This window comes from Cornus florida, unplaced genomic scaffold, assembly GCF_030987335.1.
Source record: "Cornus florida cultivar Cherokee Brave unplaced genomic scaffold, ASM3098733v1 CherokeeBrave_3.0.0_Hap2_Chr08, whole genome shotgun sequence".
Lineage (NCBI taxonomy): Eukaryota > Viridiplantae > Streptophyta > Magnoliopsida > Cornales > Cornaceae > Cornus > Cornus florida.
The window spans coordinates 29,825,594-29,844,641 of record NW_026775578.1 but is presented as its reverse complement, the minus strand read 5'-3'; the positions used below and the strand labels follow the sequence as shown (position 1 = coordinate 29,844,641).

The following is a 19,048-nucleotide window of genomic DNA, read 5'->3' as shown; positions in this document are numbered from 1 at the left end:
ATCTCAGTATCATTGACAGTGGTTGGATGCTTTGTAATGGAGGGAATGATGTGATTTTAATTACTCAAGTGTTGTTCAGGACTGAAATTTTCAAGAACCGGATTCTTAAGTACTGATACTGTAATGTTATAGTGTCAATGTTGGGTACTGAATTTATTAAAGTGATGGATGGGATTATATCGGACTCCTATAATGCTTTTGTTGGAGGACGGCAAATTCTTGATTCAATCCTTATTGCAGGTGAATGTGTGGACTCTAGATTGAGAAGTGGTGTTCCCGGAGTCTTATGCAAACTTGACATTGAGAAAGCGTATGATCATGTGAATTGGAATTTCCTGCTTTATTTGCTTCGGAGAATGGGGTTTGGAAGTAAATGGAGGAAGTGGATAGAGACATGTGTTTCGTCTGTCAAGTTCTCTATTGTTGTGAACGGGTCTCCTGGTTTCTTTGGGTGTTCTCGGGGTTTAAGACAAGGAGATCCCCTGTCATCTTTCCTTTTTCGTATTGTTATGGAGGGATTAAGTCGACTTATGCGAAGGGCAGAAGATCTTGATCTAATTAAGGGCTTTATGGTGGGAAGAGATCATAACCATCAAATGGAGGTCTCTCATTTACTTTTTACGGATGATACCCTAGTTTTCTGTGATGCTGATGTGTCTTAGCTTAGATATTTGAGGTGTATCTTGGCTTGTTTTCAGGCTGTCTCCGGTCAGAAGGTTAATGTAGCTAAAAGTGTGCTTGTTCCGGTAGGAGATGTTCATGATATTTCATCTTTAGCGGCAGTCCTTGGGTGTAGGGTAAGTTCTTTTCCAATTCCGTATTTAGGTTTGCCTTTAGGGGTTTCCTCTAGAACGGTGGGGAGTTGGGACCCTGTGATTGATAAATATGCGAAGAGATTGGCAGGATGGAAAAAGCAATACTTGTCTAGGGGGGGGGGGGGGGGGGAAGTTACCCTCATAAAGAGCACTTTATCGAGCCTTGCCGCATATTTTTTATCTATGTTCTAGATTCCATGCTCTGTTGCTGCTAGGATTGAAAAAATTCAAAGGGATTTCCTTTGGGGCGGAAGAGGAGAAGAATTTAAGTATCACCTTGTCAATTGGGTGCAAGCCAATGAAGTTTGGTGGTCTTGGTATCAGAAGACTGGTCCCCTTTAACCAAGCTCTTTTGGGAAAATGGATGTGGAGGTACGGGAGGGAAAGACATCGCCCTTGGCGAAGGCTTGCTTCATGCCGATATGGGGAAGAGAGTGGTGGTTGGTCTACTTGTTTGGTCTCTCTCGTGGTAGGAGTAGGGGCGTGAAAATTCATTAGGAAGGGCTGGGATGCTTTTTCTACTCATATCAGATTCAAAGTTCGTGATGGCAGGTGTATACGCTTTTGGGAGGATCTTTGGTGTGGAGACCGGCCTTTATCTTGTTTATTCCCCAGATTATACAATATTGCAGCTGATAGACACGCCTATGTAGCAGACTGTTATCGGCTTGATAGTAGTGGGATTACGTGAGACGTGCAATTTCGACGCTCTTTTCAGGATTGGGAGGTGGACGAGGTATGTATTTTTCTGGATCTGTTGTATCGATAGGAGACAGTTGGCAAAGGTTGTGATGATATGACATGGATTCCCTCTTCCCATGGTTGCTTTGAAGTTCGATCCTTATTCTTATGTCTTTCTGATTTTGATATCGTTGATTTTCTGTGGAAGACTATCTGGCGCTCATGGCTCCAACTAGGGTGGCATTCTTTGTTTGGACCGCTGTATGGGGTAAGATCCTGACAATTGATAATCTAAGGAAAAGGGGTAACTGTCTTGTTAACCGATGTTGCCTTTGCAAACAAGATGGTGAGTCAGTTGCTCATATTCTCATGCATTGTCCTGTGGCGAGGGATTGATGGAATCTTATTTTTTGTCTATTTGGTATGCGTTGGGTTATGCCTCGTTATCCTAAGGATTTGATTCGTATTTGGAGAGGATGCCCCGTGCTTAGTGCTGTTTGCGATTATTGGAGAGTTGTACCACATTGTGTCTGGTGGAGCATTTGGATGGAGAGGAATAGTAGAATGTTCGAAGGGAAAGAATCGTCCGGCGATTCTGAAACTTCATATCATACGCTCTCTTTTCATTTATGTGAAGAGGAAGTCATGTTCCTCTTCCGAAGATTTATTATTTTTTTGGCTTCTTTGGGGCCTTAAACCCCGGTTCCACTTTTGTATAAGGGATGCGTTCCCCTTTTGAACACCTTTTTAATTCAATTATTACTTATCAAAACAAAAAGTACATAATACTGAAGTCGGAAAACTATCTAGTTTTCAGTTTTACAAAAAACAACACACGCAAATAATACATATTAATCTGTACTGAGACCTTAATGTCATAAATTTTTTTTTTTTTTTTCCTAATTGGTACTCACACACTTGCCTTTACCGAGATTCGAACCCTTGACCTCCCTTTGGGAAGTAGGAGCGTAGTACCGCTAGGCCACTGGCCTGTTGGTACCTTAATGTCATAATTGACCATCACGAATATTAATTATTACTCAATTAATGAACAGTAGACAAGCTATACTCAAATAGTGTCCTCTGTATTACATATCATAGGCAATATATTTACATATATATATAATCATTAGATTATGTATATGATCTTTGATCTGTATATAAAATCTCCTCTCTCTCTCTACACACACACACACACATATAATTGTCTCCTTTCTGTCCATCTTTTCCATCCATGTTATCTTTTAATTCACACACACACACACACACACACATATAATTGTCTCCTTTCTGTTCGTCTTTTCCATCCATGTTATCTTTTAATTTGATAAGCATATTCTTAAAATATTGGTTTTAAAGAATGAAGAAATAAGGTTTTTCCCTCTGAAATTGCTCCTTGCTTTCTTGTTTGATTTTTGGATTGAGTTGCCATGTAACAGCATAGAAGATCCAAACCTCCTCTCTCCTTTGTTCTATATATCTTTCTTAACTATATTCTAGTCTTTCACTCTCTAGAAATGCAATTTATTTCTTCTTTCTTCCTTGAGCGGCTTTCATTGGCAAACAGTAACAATATCATCAATTGCCACTCTCTATCTCAAAGCTCATCACTTGTGCCTCGCCCACTACTTTTACAATTTTCATTGGCAGCATTAACTAGACTACACCATTACCACAATTCCTTGTCACGTGCATATTGCAAAGCTTTGTAACAGACTGACATCTATATGGGTCTCTTTGTCTGCCTGCTCTCTCTCTCTCTATATCTGTATTCTATATATAAATTCTTTTCTCTCTACATGCTCCACAGCATGTCCTGTACTTGCACAACAAATTCAAATTATTTGTGGTCTTCTTAGAGAGGGAGGAACAGTGGTCTATCTTTTTAAGGAGGGGTAATAGAGCTTTGTAACAGTTTTGGTTTTTAGAGGCAGATAATAGGAAAGGAGATTGATTTGGGCTTTTAAAGAAGTAGGGGTTGGGCATGGCAGATTTGAGAGAGAATATAGAGAAAGGGAGAGTGGAGAGAAAGAGAGGAGTGGTTCTTTTGCCTATGAGGGTGGCGACACCAGCATTGTGGCCCTGAACAGTTGTGCCATCCTAAGAAGCAGGGACACGGACACGGGTATCGGGGTATGATACGACAAGGATATGCCGACGTTTCAAATTCTTAAAAAATCGGATAGGGACGCAGAGACGGCATGGTAACGGCTAATATAATATGAATTTTCATTTATATATCTAAGAGTAAGATAATTATAATACTTTAATTAATTTATAATTTCTATATTAAAGTTTCATAAGTTAAAAGATGAGGTTATTCAAATATATTATATATGATATTACTCCCCTACCTTGTTATTATAATTATGTTTTTGTTCATTACATAACATGGCATGTGTTTAGTATCATTTTTTAAAGAAACAGTTGGACATTTTGATTTTATTCTCATAATGTTGTTTCTAGGATTGTCATGTATTTATTTTCATAAGATGAAGAGTGTAGGATGCGTTGGTTAAGTATCTGAAATGTGTTAACCAAATGTCTGAGATATGTCAGCCAATTGTCCGAGGTGTGTCGACCAACTATCCAAAATAATAAAAAGTTTTTTAAATTTATGAACACTTTCATGGAATGTTGGACATGTCTCCAGGAGTGTCCATGAAGTGTCAGTGTCCGACAGAGACACGACACCTTCGGAGAAGTGTTTGCGCTTCTTAGGTGCCATCGTTCTTGCACACACTCTAAAACAGCTACCCCCTTCACCCTTAAACCAGCTCCAGTGCATATCTTCCTCCCCCCTTCTCTTTCCTTTCCCCTCTGTTTCCTCTTTTTTAGTAGGGGGGTGCACACGGTCCGGTTTGGACGGTTCCTAGAAATTGGAACCTGAACCGGAACCGTTGGGACAAGGAACTGAACCAAACCGAGAAGACCAGTCCGGTTTGGTTCGGTTCCACGGTTCTCTTTGTATAAAATTTTGTTTACTTCTCTGAAAAAAAGGGGAACAAATACTAAAACATCTAGCATTCATATGCTTCTGTATACTGAAATTTTGTGGAATTTAGTGAGGAAGGAATGTAACCTTCTGTTTTCAGCAATTGTAGTGATAATGATAATGATATTCCATTCTTTACCTAAATTTAGTAATATTGCTTATTTTGTGCACCCCTACTTTTTAGAGTACATGGATGAAGAGATTGTGTTGTTTACGGGGAGGATGAAGGAGAGTATGATGAGGGGGAGAGAAACAGTGAAACATATTATATAATATTAAGGCTACTCGTCTGTTTCAATAAAAAATTAGAACCTTCACTAAGTTTGTCCAGTGTTGGGTGATAAGTAAAGCTCTTTTACTTGAAACTTTTATGCCTTTAAAAGCTCATATATTCAAGTTATAGTTAAATTGAATTATAAAATAATTTAATAGAAATTCACTTAATTTATTCCGTTTTATATACATAAGGAAATATCAAACAGCACCTTAGGTTCTTTTCAAGTTTCTATTTTTCCCCATTGGTGGTGGGTGGTTGGGTGGAGTGCTCTCTCTCTCTCTCTCTCTCTCTCTCTCTCTCAAGAAACAAGGGGTGCCTACCTCTTGTTCTGTATTGCTTGAGATATATATTAGGTTACAGAAAAAGGATCTCCTCGTTTTTTATCCATGCTCACTTTGTTACTTGTAGTTGGACTAGAGAGAGTCCTGACGAAATTATTATGTTCACTAACTCATTACATTTAGCTAACAATGTTCTTTTCATGTTCATAGTTGAGTCTACTTCATCCTGTTACCTTTACCTATATAATCTGTGACATGGATCCTTGCTTACTCTGTGTGTCAATACATTGTGCTGTTTTTAGGAATTGTCGTAACTAACCTGTCTATTTTGTAAGGCATCTTACCTCCATTAGAGGTTGTGTTATTCACGAAAAGACCTAGCATTTGAGAAAGGTATCAAACTTAATGTTCACAAAGGACTGGCTGAAGATTTAATTTGGTTTATATTTTCCAACAATATTGCCTATAGGATCATTTCTGTATCTGTGAGAATTGAAGCTCAACTATTTTTGTTTATAGAAACTTTCTTCTTATTAGTGATCGAATTGATAATGCAAGTTTTCCATCTGGCACAATTTGTGTTCGCCATTTGATCTCTACAGCTCTTATATGGTGTTCCTGTAATTTTGCTACTTCATTGTTATAGTGTGCCCTTTTCTTTTTTCTATTTTGCATTGTAAATGTAAAGAGGTGCTATACACTTGTATGTAATGGAAAATGTATGAATGTTTGTACCAACAATTTTGTGTGACTATTGACTAATGCTTGTCACCACATTTGTTTGACGACATACTTGACGCCAGAACAGAAACAACTAAGTTAGAAGGAAATTAAAAGAAGCTCTTGAAAGTTTGTGCATGAGTTGCATTTGAATTAAATTCATCAGGATTTGGATAGATTTCACTGCACATATGCAGGTATTGACAATATATGGTTTAAAGACAACTCTTTATGCTATGGAAGTGTTGCATTTATAATTGGAGCCCACTTGATAGAAATGTTTCTTAGTTCCTTTTATCTTTGGTTGAATATTTGCCACAATTTTGCTCCTGAATTTGGAACTTTCCCTTAAATGCAGGTTGGTCTTACTGATTCTGTATTCTGATTATAGGCTTGATTCATTATTAACTTTAGTGGAGCCATGGGTCATAGACACTTCAACTCATTCAACACGTTCGAGATAAATCAAGATCTTAACCAAAATCATTTATCTGCAGAGCAGCCTTACATGCACATGGGTACTGGATCCTGAACTCACTCTCTTTTTTTTCGATAATTAGATCTTGAACTGTTTTTGTTTTTAGTGGTATTTGGTTTGGGGGAGGGCATGGACCATGTGCTTGTTCTTCATTTTAGTAATGGAGTGATACAGTAATTCTTCATTTGCTTTCAGTTATCTCTATCCCCCACTATACTGAATTGAGTTGTTTTCTTTTTTTCCACATAATTCAATACAAAGATGGTGGCTAAGGATATTGTATATTTAGAAAACAACCAAAGGAGCCTAATGGTACTTCTTCACCTTCCAAATGAGAAGGTTGAGGGTTCAAGTCTCCAAATAGTGTTTCTTGCAAATGAAAAAATAAATAAAGATATATAGAAAACAACATACTTATCAGATGAATGTTACAGAAATGGGAATGTTGAGTTGGACATCTAGTTAGAAAGTATACATAAGTGAAATGATTGAAGTAGCGTCACTGGAGAGAAAAATGCGTGACGATTGATTAAGATGGTTTTATCATGTGCAACAAATACCAATAATTTAACCCACCCTCGTAGGGAAAGCTTACAATTAACAGAGAAGAAAGATATGGTTGCATGTGTCTTAGCTGAAATTGTGGCCTTGATGAGGCGGAATAGCGAAAAGGGTTTACGTAGCTGATCCCAAATAGTTGCTATAAGGCTATGAATTGAATCGAATCAAAATTCTGCAAAAGTGGAATTATTTGATTTTTACTCTTTTGTTAAACTAAAACATTATTTCATGGGCTCCCAAAATAAAATTTCTAACAATGTTGGCTGCGTGCAGGATATTGGATTCTCTCAAGTCTTCGGTGTGACTAGAAAAATGAATGGGAAAAAAAGAAAAGGATCTCTTTAGAATTTATTTGTTAATTGTTATCCGTTTTTGTCCTTCAAAAGATTTAAATTTTAAGTAATTGAGATTAATAATTGATTTCAAAAGGTTTGGGTTTTTTAAAGAGATAATTGAAATTAGGATGGATTATTTTTTGACCCTTTTTCTTTTTGAATTACCTTTTTGCCAGGAAGGATTCCAGAAAATGGTTCTTTTGTTTATCAAATGGACAATGTGTTACGGGGTGAAGTACAACGTGTTTCTCGATGGAATTCAGATAGCAGAGGGAATGAGCGTCCTCCCTCAAGTGTCAGCACAGAAGTACCGCATTCCCGTCCCGCTTTTTCAGGCTCTTTTTATGATCCCTCCCTACAATCATCAGCTGCTGGACACTTGTACATGGTTCCGGAGAGTAATGCTGGCCATGCAGGAAACTTGTATACGGTCCCAGAGAGTAATGCTGGCCATGCAGGAAACTTGTATACGGTCCCAGAGAGTAATGCTGGCCATGCACAATCTACTTATTACAACTGGCACACTATGCATGAAATTGGGGGTTGTCTACCAGACCCTGTAACTAGCACAGGAAGGGGTCCATTTAAAAGGAAAAGCCCAGGCATTTCTGTAGCAGGTGAAAGAGGCAGCACAAGCAGATTCTATGGTTCTGGAAGTTCCTCTGGAGTTTCTGTGCCAATGCAGGAAAAAACAACTTCAAATTATCAAAATATTATGTCAGGACCCATTGGTTTACCTCATCAAAGGGGTGGTAGCTTCTCAATTGGTGGTGAAGATTCATCAAGGAACGTGAGAAGCCGGTCTGGAATTGAGTTGGAAGCGAACCCAATGAGAACTCATTCATCAAGTTATTCTTTTCATCATTACCATTCAACTACCCGTCCAACAAATTATGCCGGGGCAACAGACCTTACTTACATGAATGCTGATCAAACAACTCGGCAGTGGAACTTTAATCCTCTGTCTCCTGCTGCTCATGGAAGAATACTAAGTGCAGGTTAGTTTGAGCTACTACTTCTTTCTTATTGTTTTTGGTTTTCCTAATCTAAGGCGGTGTTTCACAAACTTGCAGATACAAATGGCTTGAACAATGTGAGCAATCAGTTTCTTGTGAGAGGAAGTGCCGCAGAAACTGGTGGCTACCACCCTGAATTTGTTTCAATTGGAAATCCTGTTTCATCTTCACAATATCCTCATGGTCCCTCCATTCAGGCTGCAAGGGAAGGCTGTGCTAATAATTCTCAAAGAGCAACACCTTCATACAGGGCTGGTCCAAGCTACCCTCGCTTGGGACGTGAAGCAGCTTCTTCAGAAAATGGTCGGCAATTACTTTCAGAAACTTACTCCTCCAGACATTTAAGGCCATCATCTGCTGGAGGATGGCGAAACAGTTACAGGAATGGAAGGTCAAGGATAGCTACTGAGAGATTCCAATCAATTTCTAGTGTGATGGATGCCCACAATAGAATGGGATCTGAGGTGTGCTATTTTCCTTTTAGGTGTTTTCTTTGGTATGAAATATTGAGCGCAAGATCTAGATAATCCATTTGATATCTGTGGTAGCGGGGACTAAGAGCACTGTTTTAGCTTCATGGTTCTTACTTCAGATTTTCCAGTGTGGAACTGAGAGTAGTCAATAAAACTTGATCCATTGTCATCTTATTATTGCATTTTACGCCAATGTTAAACAGGGGCATAGGTGGCACTGTCATAGACTTTTGGTTCAATTTTGATGGGTGTGAGATGATGAGCTCGGGTTGAATAGTCATGACAATGCCTATAGGTGTATGACATGGATGTGTTGATTAGACAGAAGTTCAAATAATTAGCATATCTTTAAATGAAACCTGGAAATGGATCTTCAAGATCAATCTATTTTGGCCACATTTCTCAATTTTTTTCCTTTTTCCTTATTTTTAACATCCATAATCTCCCGTTTTAGATCTACCTTAGGACATGTACAAGATGAATTCTTGGATTTTCCTTTTGGTCTGGGCCCCAGTTATCATATATTTGCCATTTCTTTCATTTGATAAAGCAAGTGCTTTGATGAATGAAATTGGGAATCATTCTATAGAAATTAGAATGACAAATAGGAGATATTGTGTTTGACCATCCCTTATTTATATGATAAGCAAATCATCATCATATTTTCTTTAGCACGAAGTTCAATTAAGAACTGAATAAATCATCATAATCTTGTGAATTTCCTTGACACCCCTTCAATTATTCCAGTTCTGGTCTTCAGACACTAGTAGCAGAAAGAATTTCTTGAAGCTTGCTCTGACACTTAACTAGTCACATCCAATGGCTTAGGCTGCTAATGTACCAATAAATTTTTTTTAAGCACCCTGAATTTTGCATTGGCTTAGCTAGAGATTTTTTGGGAACGGGTTGTGTAATGTGTTGCAGTTCCATTTGAATTCTTTAAGTTATTTGTCAGGTGTTTTCATGATCCTTTGTTTTCCCACACAGGCTCTCATGACGATGGATCGCTCTGCCTTGTATTATGGTTCTAGCAGTTTGTTTGATCAATATAGACACATGAGGCTAGACATCGACGACATGAGTTATGAGGTTATTAACTTGACATTGATTTCCTTCCTTGCTTTTGGTCTTCTCTGTTTCTTAATTATGTTGAATGGTTTTGTACAGGAACTTCTAGCTCTAGAAGAAAGGATAGGGAATGTCAACACGGGCTTGGCTGGAGATATGATTTCAAAGTGTCTGACACAAACAATGCACTGTTCTCTGGATGAAAACCATGAGGAAGGAACCTGTTCTATCTGCCTTGTAAGAAATTACTTTCCTGACTTTTGACTTCCGAGAGAATATATTGCATATGGTTCGGATCTGAAGACAAAAACTTGAGTATATTGCTGTAAAATTTTGGCAAGTGGTATATACAAAAAGTATCTTGCATATCTAGGTGGCCCCATTTAGAATTTAGATATCATTAAAAACCTGTTGCATGTCAACTTGCGATGTGGCCGCATTTCAGTTCTGATATAAGAAGTGAATGGCTGAATGCATATACTTGGGTAGGACATTTGCTGTTTGGAGAGTGCTACACTAGGATATCAGTATTTTTTGGATTTTAGATGGGGGATTTCCTCAATTTTTATTTTTATTTTTTCTTGCTTGAATTAAGACGAGCATATACGGAGTATATAACAAAAGGGTGCTACACTAGTATATCAGTATTTCTTGGCCATCGGGTTCTAATCCTGTCATGTTATTTGATAGGGAAACTTTTTCCTGTAATTGAAACTTCACAAATTCTTAATGGTTATTATTTTGGTATTGTCGCACATTACTTAGACATATAAGTTGAACCTACAACAATAACAACCACTGAACCCTCCTTTCCCAATTATTTGGGGTCGGCTACATGAATCCCATGTTTCCATTCTGCTCTATTTAAGGCCATAGCCTCAGTCAATCCACATGCTATCATATCTTTCTCAACTAACTCTACCCGCATTTACTTTGACCTTCCTTAATGTGGACTATGTCACTTATAAGTTGAACCGACAGGAACTTGAAAAAACCTTAAATGTATAGAAAATGTGCCCTTTCTGAGATCTCCAATTAACCTGCTTTCTTGCTTGCTATTCTGGTTTGACAGGATGAGTACAAGAATGAAGAGGAAATAGGAACCATGAAGAAATGTGGACACAATTACCATGTGGTTTGCATCAGGAAGTGGTTGTCTATGAAGAATGTCTGCCCCATCTGCAAGGCTCCTGCTGTTACAGATTGTTCTAGTGAAGAATAGTCGGATTTACTTTGAATGCAAGTTCCTTTCTTCATTTTTTGTATATATATATACATTATACGCTTACCTTGATGCACATTACTTGGGAAAAATTATCTTAGTTTATAAAATCATTCAATTGTTATCTTATGGCATTTATAAACAAGTGCTCTGTTGCTGGTATTATTTGTGCCTCTAATGTGCCCAAGGATACATGGGGAAAATAAATTATAAGAGTCGCACTCGTCTAGCAGTTAGATGTCAGGAACATTTTGTGGGCTACACTGCAAGACAGTCTTTGATGAATAGAGTCTTTGCTTCATCTGGAAATGTAAAGCCATTGGAGGTCCCCTATGTGGAACAACACGACGCAGTAGCTACACCCAAAGAGCTGAAAGGCTTTCAAGCAAGCTCAAGCTCTTATGAAAGAGGAAGACTGACTCGTACGTTCAATATCAATGGTTTACTTTAGTGGGTCCTATCAATAATTGTCAATTTTTAATGGATGGGTGATATCATGTCGTCAATACATCATTAGTAATAAAGTATTTCTCACTATGAAATTATGAAAAAGGTAAGAGAGACTATCAAGTACAACTGAGCCACTAGAAGTGACGTTTGAAGGAAGCCTTCTTCTGTTGCTCCTCCACATCCATAGGCCTCCATCGATAGTTGGGTATCAGCGCTAATCTTCCTTAAACAGATTCTGTTGCTCCTTGCATCTATAGGCCATTGATAGTCGGGCATCGGTGCTAAGAGGGCAAAACGATCAAGAAATCGGGAGTAGTGATGACATAGTGTTACCAAGTAATTAATGTAGTGATGACATAGTGTTACTAAGTAATTAATTAGTGGCATATAGTTGTAAGATCCACTTAAATATTTGTACAATCATAGATGATGTTGATGACATGGTTCTTGGTGCAAGGAAGAATTTCTCAAACAAGAAATTGATCATAAGATGTAACCTAAGTAAGCTTAAAGAACTTTATATTGATTTTTTAGGATGGGTATTTTTACCCTTCTTATCTGGGTAAAGAGATTTAATGCAGCGGCCACACATCGTACCGGTTTTATTACAATTTTTTTTTATCCCAAGTAACCTACTGTTGCAATTTTTGATGTGCTAAGATGTAAACCTAATTTGGTCTACTTTGCTCGTCACTTCTCTGCTTATATCAATGTGCATTTTTTGTAATGTTCCTGAAAGGTTGGAATTTTTTTTTCTTAGAAGAAATATCTTGTTGAAAAAGGCCCCACCCCACTAATTTGGACCCACGTGGGGAGTTAGCATGATGGACTAGAATTTCTTGTTATTTGAAAAGGTCACGTGCAGCAAATGGACTAGAATCTTTTTTTGGTTGGAGAGGTCATGTGCACCAAAATATGTCGTTTTGGTGCACAGGCACAAGGTCCAATGTTGTTTATGCATTGGGACTCTATGTAGCCACAAACGATTCGTGTTGAGCTCCATGCATGTGCATCAAAACAAAATTTTATGGTTCATGGGACCCTTCAAATAGGAGCACATCCACTTCATTGTAGTATTTCAGCATTTATCTTCTTGGACCACGGAGGAGAATATCTGATAACACTGAGTACTTTCAATTACTAAAACCTTGTTAAAGAATAAAATTCATATACATATTATGAATTCAAATTCAAAAGAAAAAATCAAGTTCAGTTCAAATTGTCCAAATCTTCCTGCGGTTCACTTTCCATGTGAATCTCCTTGGCAAACTAAAATTTCAAAAAAAATATTACATAAAAATAAAATAGTAGTGCCAATCATGGTAGGCAAGAATGGAGGGGCCACTCAGAAGGACATTGCTCTCTTATTCCTTAGAGTATTTCCAACCGTTGTGTATATATTTTTTTTTGTAAATATGATGTGTCATAATAGATTTACACAAAAATTTTAGACTATTTATTTTTAGCTCCAGCGGTTGTTTTATACCTTTTGTGTAAAAATATATCCCCCAATAACAACCAACCAGTGTCATATCTGAACCCCACATAATTTTTACAAACCTACTTAATATAGGGTTAATTAGTTAATAAAATGAAAAAAAAAAAAAAAAAAAAAAAAGGAAGGAGAAAGAAAATATGCTGATGTAATTGTGTAAAAAGATAATTTTACACATTGGTGACGTCGGAGTATATCTTAACATACAATTGGAGATAAGAAAAATTTATCCATCATACGTGATAATGTATATTTTACACAAAAGAGTATTTTAACATACTCCTGGAGATGCTTTTACTTTTCCAGCCCCAAGAAATTAGTTTCTATCAATTTATGCTTATTTGTCATGGATGAGATGAATCAGAGCAAGTGGGATCAGCTTGGCATGGGCTTGTTGCTCAAAAATGATCTGAAAAGAACAAAAGCTTCTCGAGGTCGAAGAAGCGGAACCTCATGTCCTGCACCAGTTACTATTACAAGAGTCAGCCCCTTGTATATTTGGCTCCACCCACCAACCTATGTCACAAAATGAAAAGAAACAAAGTGTGTGAAAAGAAGATCAATAGATTGGGTCATGTACCTTAAAGCACCGTCTCAACAATGGTTAACACCTTATCATCTCAAATAACTCAAAACCATGAAATTTTAAGTGATTATAAGGGAAGAAACTAACGTGATTTTAGTACTGCATTATTTCTATCATTCGCTATGTTTTGATACCATTTTATTGTCGAACACAAAAGCACCATCTGTTGGATTTCATTTCTTGCAAAAAAAGTGACGAGGAAAAGGGGGGGAAAGTAGCAAGAATTAACAACAAAATCCATCATAACGGCAATAACTCCGACCATTATGGCATGAAATTCTTGTTAAAAACAGCATTAGAGGAAATAAGTTAATTCTAAAGAATGCACAAAATAGAAAAAGAAATGGCAATTGCTATTTGTTCTCGTCTTCTCTTTTAACTCACCTTTCCATTGTCATACCACGGGTACCAGTTAGTAATAGTAGGAAGCTTCAAAGCATTGATGGAGTATCTAGTTGCAGCCAGAGGAACCACTGAATCAGTATCCCCACTGGATAAGAAAATAACAATGATCAGATGCCTAATGCATTGGAAACCCAACAAAAAGTGAAGATTGAGATCGTAATGTGAGTCAGCTCTTCACAAGTCCAGAAGTTGTGCTGGCACATACTTATATATCTATGAATGGGGGATTTTGACATCTCAAGGACGATTGGTTGAAATTGGATTGCATAGCATTCACACACACAAGTTAATTTTGCACAAGAGAATAATCTCCGAATACCAATTCTGAACAGAGAACTGATAAAAATCAACCTTAGATGTTTCTTCCAATATGGGCATGCCAGATATTTGTGAAATTAAGATATAAAAGTATAACAGATTAAGCTAAAAATACAAAGTAGTTCTTAAATTTTGATTTAGAAGATGAAATTTTTCAATATTGAGATACCTTACAACTCTCAACAAAAGGGAAGAAGTTCTTCTCAGGTATTCTTGTAAATATTTTTAACTTCAATGAAAGTACTTAAAATTTCCCACTTTTAAACTTATGGATGCACTATGAATAATTTATATAAACAGAAATTCAAAACTGATGTTCCACAACAGCAAAGTGAAACCTTGGTCGTCGCTGAAATTAAAAATTTAGTAACGGGGACTAAATTTGAAAATTCAAAACTGATGTTCCACAACCATATATGTTGGTAAAATTCAATGAATCAACATTAATAAAAAATTAGATATCAACCAAAGAGATTATAGAGAACAGAGCCAGAAACCACGAGTTTTTTCTTCTTTTTATTTTTTTATTTTTTTATATACAAGTACGAGCACACACACCCTCTCCCAACTAGGACACAAACTCTCAACCTCCCGTTTGGGAGGTAGAGATACCAATCAATGATAAAGTTGACTTTTATTCGTATCGAGCATGTAGAAACCACAAAGGAATGCCAAAGAACAAGCAGACGAAATAAGCAAGATGCGTTGTTTTCTAAAGCTTGCCTTAGGGTGATGATATTATAGGATGCCTGAAGACTTCAAAATCAAATTAGGGCATTGATCAGCAAATGTCTCATAAGCACAAGATAGCGCATTGCCTAAAGGTCATTTTCAGGCCTTTTACTCCTCAATTATCTTTTTTAAGGTTTTTTTTTTTTCCTAGTTGTTTTTTTAAGTATTGAACTGACTAACCACCATGTTCTCTGTGATATCTGGCTGTACATGACTTTTTTTTTCTTTTTTTTTTTACTGTGTTTCTTTTTATTATGAATACAATTAGCAATATTTCTTGCTTGGACAATATTCTGCATATTTTGGCATATTTAGATATGAAGTGTTCACATAAATTTATCAATGAAGGAATATTAACCTTTCAAACTGTTTAGTTTTGCTATATCCATCCAAACTATCTAAAAGATGCCTGCAACCCTTTGAACTGACTAAATCTAAAAAAGGTGAAAACTAGTGAACAAGTCTTGATGACTAAAAAGGTTTATTTCCTTATAACCAATCATTTGTGTGTCGGGGCAAGTTTTCATCACAGTGTTTCATTAGAGCATGGTTCAGCCACTTCTAATTTTTTTCTTTACTTTTTTCATTGCCCCTCCCCACTGGGAGCAAAGGACAAATGCTCAATGCTGGTTATAATCCTGTAGAATCTGTAACCACCAATTTCTGAAATTATGATATCAATGATCAGTAGCATATCCTCTATGCATGGACTCCAAGAATTTCAACTACTCTCATACCAAGTTCCAGATCACCAAGGAAATTTCATTATTGTAGTGGAAGATTAAAAAAGGAGATAAAGGGATGTTGTATGGCTGTACCTGAATACCCATATCCTCAGACCAGCAGCTATTAGCTCTCGGTAAATTGGAAGCATGGATAGTGGAGAATCCCCCCAGTAATTACCAACAATATCACTGCAAAGCAAATAAATTTCATCATCAATACTAGAAGTAGAAACCATATATAAAAAAAAACTCTCAACTTCCAAAGGAATGACGCACCTGCATGTATTCCAGGGATAAGGAATCCCAGTTACATTCGCATGGAATGCCTTCTGAACTTCAGGGAGATTGAAGTACACTGGTGAATATCTCTCACTGCAAGGATCATATGCTCTGGACATACATGGCTAAGTTTGAAAGCAACAGAATGAATTCAACAAAAATGAGTCTACTAAAAAAACTAATTAGAAAACAAAATCATATCAACAAATGCCTAAACTGATGAAAGAAATGGGCATTAAAGCCAGAAAAGTGACAAGGTCGCAAGGATAAAGCTATTATAACCCACCTCTACAAAGAAGAAATTGTGAAAGAAATCGGGAAGCCAATTGTTGTAATCAGTGTAGGAAGGAGGGAAGATATGAATAGTGAAACAGTTATGTTTAGGGCAATTGCAAGTTCTGATTATATTTCTGTACTACTGTAATAATTCTTTCTTAAAGACAGGCGTGCTGAAAACTTTCAACTTGCGGTTAGCTATAAATAGCTTTTTTCTTTGTTTTGGTCCCAAAATAAATACATAGGAAAGAATACACAATAATTACAAGATCAAGATGTCATATTCTGATCACCTTAATCTTGTAATTTATTGTCTATTTTTTTCTTTTATATCTCTTCATTTACCAAAAACAGGAAGAAAGGACTATATATAAATAGAGACGTGCTAAAAATTTCCAGCATGACTATCCTCAACATAGGACTACAACAGTAACAAGTTTTTTACAAAAGATTATCAGAATTTGCAATCGCCCCACCACCAGAAACTAAAGGTTGCTTATTATTTCTTTTCTTTTGCTTTTCATGCTCTACAGTATTTTTAAAAGGTGGGTTACTGATATCATTATTACTTCAAGGGCTCCATGCCCGACAACTATCTAGATAATGATTTTCTTTTATGTTCTTCCCTGCCCTTCTATATCTCAACAGCACCAAGTGGTATTCAATTCTTAGACAAAACTTGAGTTAATTCAGACCAGTCGCATGCATGCTGAAGGAAATATAACAAAGAAAGAAGAAACAATGTTTTGGGCATCAGGTCTGGCCTAGATCTACTTCCTAGCTGGTGATGTTGCACGGACGAAAAGGAACTTGGGCCACAAACATAATAGGAGGCAGCTCAGAAGTCAATTGGCATGCTGAGGGGAACAAGCCTTAATGATTGAGAAATTAAACAAGAAGATGCATCGCATATTAAATTTGAAGAATTCCTAACATGTATGTGAATGTTGTAGCTTCAGTATACAACCAGATTCAAATGCATATAATCACATAAACAACTTTTGACAATCAACTCCCAACTCACACCATTTCTATGTTCTCATAATTACAGAAAAGGAGCCAAATTCCTCTTTTCCGAGCATGCACTGCTTTTCCTACCCCCAATTCGTTCATTTTTCTTCCAAAATTATTACCAAAATATAGCTTACCGGGGTGCCATTGAGTTTACTATTGATTGATTACTTGTTAACACTTTAATAAGCAAAGATTTAATAAACACTTACATAATGAACCCTTAAGTTGCGGCTTAGTGATGAAGTATTATTGCAAGGGGGCGTGAAAATGCTATATGGATCAATATTTCCCTGTTCCGTCCCTGAAAGAGTGAGAGCTTTAATGCAATCACTTGAAGGATGTAGAGCGGATCCGTTGCAGGCTATTCGAAGCATTCTATAGGTTGAGTCAGAAACTAAACCATGGGTCCACCAGTACTCAAATGTCCCAATTAAATCATGGTGATCATCGGTAACCGCATTCCCCACCTTGGCAAAAGTGCATGGAAGGAAGAAAAAGTTCACTTTTAAAAATGGTTTTAGAATCAACAACATTGAAATTGAAAGCATACAATTGACAGTGTTCAAAATTATACCATGAAACCCTTGAAATTGATAATAGGGTTCTTAATCCCCTTGTTTCGGTGGTATATAATTTGAGACAACTGGGGAACATAATGACCTGAAACAAACAAATGAAAAGGTGATTTTGCTGATCATCATATTGAGTGCTTATCTCTCTTTATGTGTGTGTGTGTGTGTGGGTGGGTGCTTATATAAGAAATGAACCTGCATAACTATTCCCAGCAATGTAAAAATCTCTATGCTTGTATTGTGGAAACCTTTCAAACCAATTGACAAGAAATGTATATGAATCCTCAGCTGCAAATTCACAACTTGTTAACACCAGAGAAGACAGAATTAAAGAAACTTAAGCTGAAATGAAAAAAAAAAAATTATTAAATCTATTTCCATACTCCCACACACAAGCACATACAGTATTAACAGAGCCATTTAACTATAAATTTCTACAAAATATTATGACTCAATACCTGTTTTCTGGTCACCTGCAGTATATAAATCTGATGTAGTGTTTGTATACGAAAAACCAACACCAGCTGGTGATTCAAGGAAGAGCAAATTTGCCACTGCCAAAGAATGTAAAAGAATACATACATACATATACATATGGAATCAGAAATGCATCTAATAGTTTAAAGAAAACTAGTTTGGAATTGAAGAATATGTAAGTGCCTTGTCAATTATTCACATACATTTGTTCCAAGCATAAGGATTCAAGTAAAGGGTCTTCCCATCAGATTGAATGCGAAAAGGTCCAATCTCTTCAACACTTCCATAAGCTATAGATGAACAACCAGGCCCTCCAGTGAGCCACAACACGAGTGGCCTTGAATCAGCTCCACGACTCGTCGGAGACTCAACCAACCAGTAAAACAATGCCCTCCCAGCTTGCTGATTGACAGTCACATAACCAGAGTACTGAGCAAATCCAGCAATGCTTGGCTGCCCAGGCAACTTTGTGATCCTATCTCTCTCTTGATCTACATTAGAGAGAGAATAACATGGACCAAGAAAAAGGAATGACAGATAAACTGCATAGAAGAGTGAATGACCCATGAATCAACCAATCAAACAGAAAACAAAGCAGACAATCCCAGAAACACAGATCCCAATATATTTTGTGGGTTTCCAAAGAATTTATCTACGCAGACTTAATAGTTAATTTGAGACTGGCATGTGAGGACGTTACTATTTCACATGCACACACGCACTAAATTACCGACAAATCAGTCAAAACAAAAAACAAAAAACATGCATAGAGGATATGCAACTGGTCATTGATATCA

At 36.9% G+C, this 19,048-nt stretch overlaps 2 protein-coding genes across 11 annotated transcripts in view; one reads left to right on the top strand and one right to left on the bottom strand.

Annotated features, from left to right (window-relative positions):
- Window positions 1–11,051, top strand: part of LOC132271054 (probable E3 ubiquitin-protein ligase ZFP1) — a 28,910-nt gene extending 17,859 nt beyond the window's left edge. For 5 of the 9 annotated variants that reach the window (XM_059772306.1, XM_059772307.1, XM_059772308.1 and 2 more), the window contains 6 exons: window positions 6,128–6,287; window positions 7,320–8,141; window positions 8,217–8,623; window positions 9,620–9,721; window positions 9,800–9,937; window positions 10,773–11,051. In XM_059772306.1, coding sequence (XP_059628289.1) covers window positions 6,191–6,287; window positions 7,320–8,141; window positions 8,217–8,623; window positions 9,620–9,721; window positions 9,800–9,937; window positions 10,773–10,922 — 1,716 coding nt within the window. In that variant the 5' untranslated portion in view covers window positions 6,128–6,190 and the 3' untranslated portion in view covers window positions 10,923–11,051. The remainder of the gene's footprint in view (window positions 1–6,127; window positions 6,288–7,319; window positions 8,142–8,216; window positions 8,624–9,619; window positions 9,722–9,799; window positions 9,938–10,772) is intronic. The other 4 variants (XM_059772310.1, XM_059772309.1, XM_059772304.1 and 1 more) reach the window with 1 other exon arrangement.
- Window positions 11,052–12,995: 1,944 nt separating this feature from the next.
- LOC132271057 (serine carboxypeptidase-like 27) lies at window positions 12,996–19,048 on the bottom strand. 2 transcript variants are annotated; one of them, XM_059772315.1, is made up of 9 exons: window positions 18,455–19,031; window positions 18,233–18,328; window positions 17,970–18,062; window positions 17,777–17,862; window positions 17,412–17,669; window positions 15,910–16,037; window positions 15,727–15,822; window positions 13,838–13,943; window positions 12,996–13,383 (listed from the first exon to the last, which is right to left on the bottom strand). In XM_059772315.1, the coding sequence occupies exons 1-9, from the start codon at window positions 18,816–18,818 to the stop codon at window positions 13,243–13,245; spliced, it is 1,368 nt and encodes a 455-aa protein (XP_059628298.1). In that variant the 5' UTR covers window positions 18,819–19,031; the 3' UTR covers window positions 12,996–13,242. The 2 variants fall into 2 exon arrangements, with proteins under 2 accessions (XP_059628298.1, XP_059628299.1); XM_059772316.1 differs by lacking the exon at window positions 13,838–13,943 and having other exon boundaries at window positions 18,455–19,048.

What these genes read in the sequence shown, in the direction of transcription:
- LOC132271057 (XM_059772315.1), bottom strand. Translation starts at nt 18,818, where the DNA reads ATGGGTCATTCACTCTTCTATGCAGTTTATCTGTCATTCCTTTTTCTT. An exon ending in CTGAGGATATGGGTATTCAG is followed by an intron (nt 13,944 to 15,726) that starts GTACAGCCATAC and finishes TTTCTTATCCAG; the next exon opens with TGGGGATACTGATTCAGTGG. An exon ending in CGTGGTATGACAATGGAAAG is followed by an intron (nt 13,384 to 13,837) that starts GTGAGTTAAAAG and finishes TTTGTGACATAG; the next exon opens with GTTGGTGGGTGGAGCCAAAT.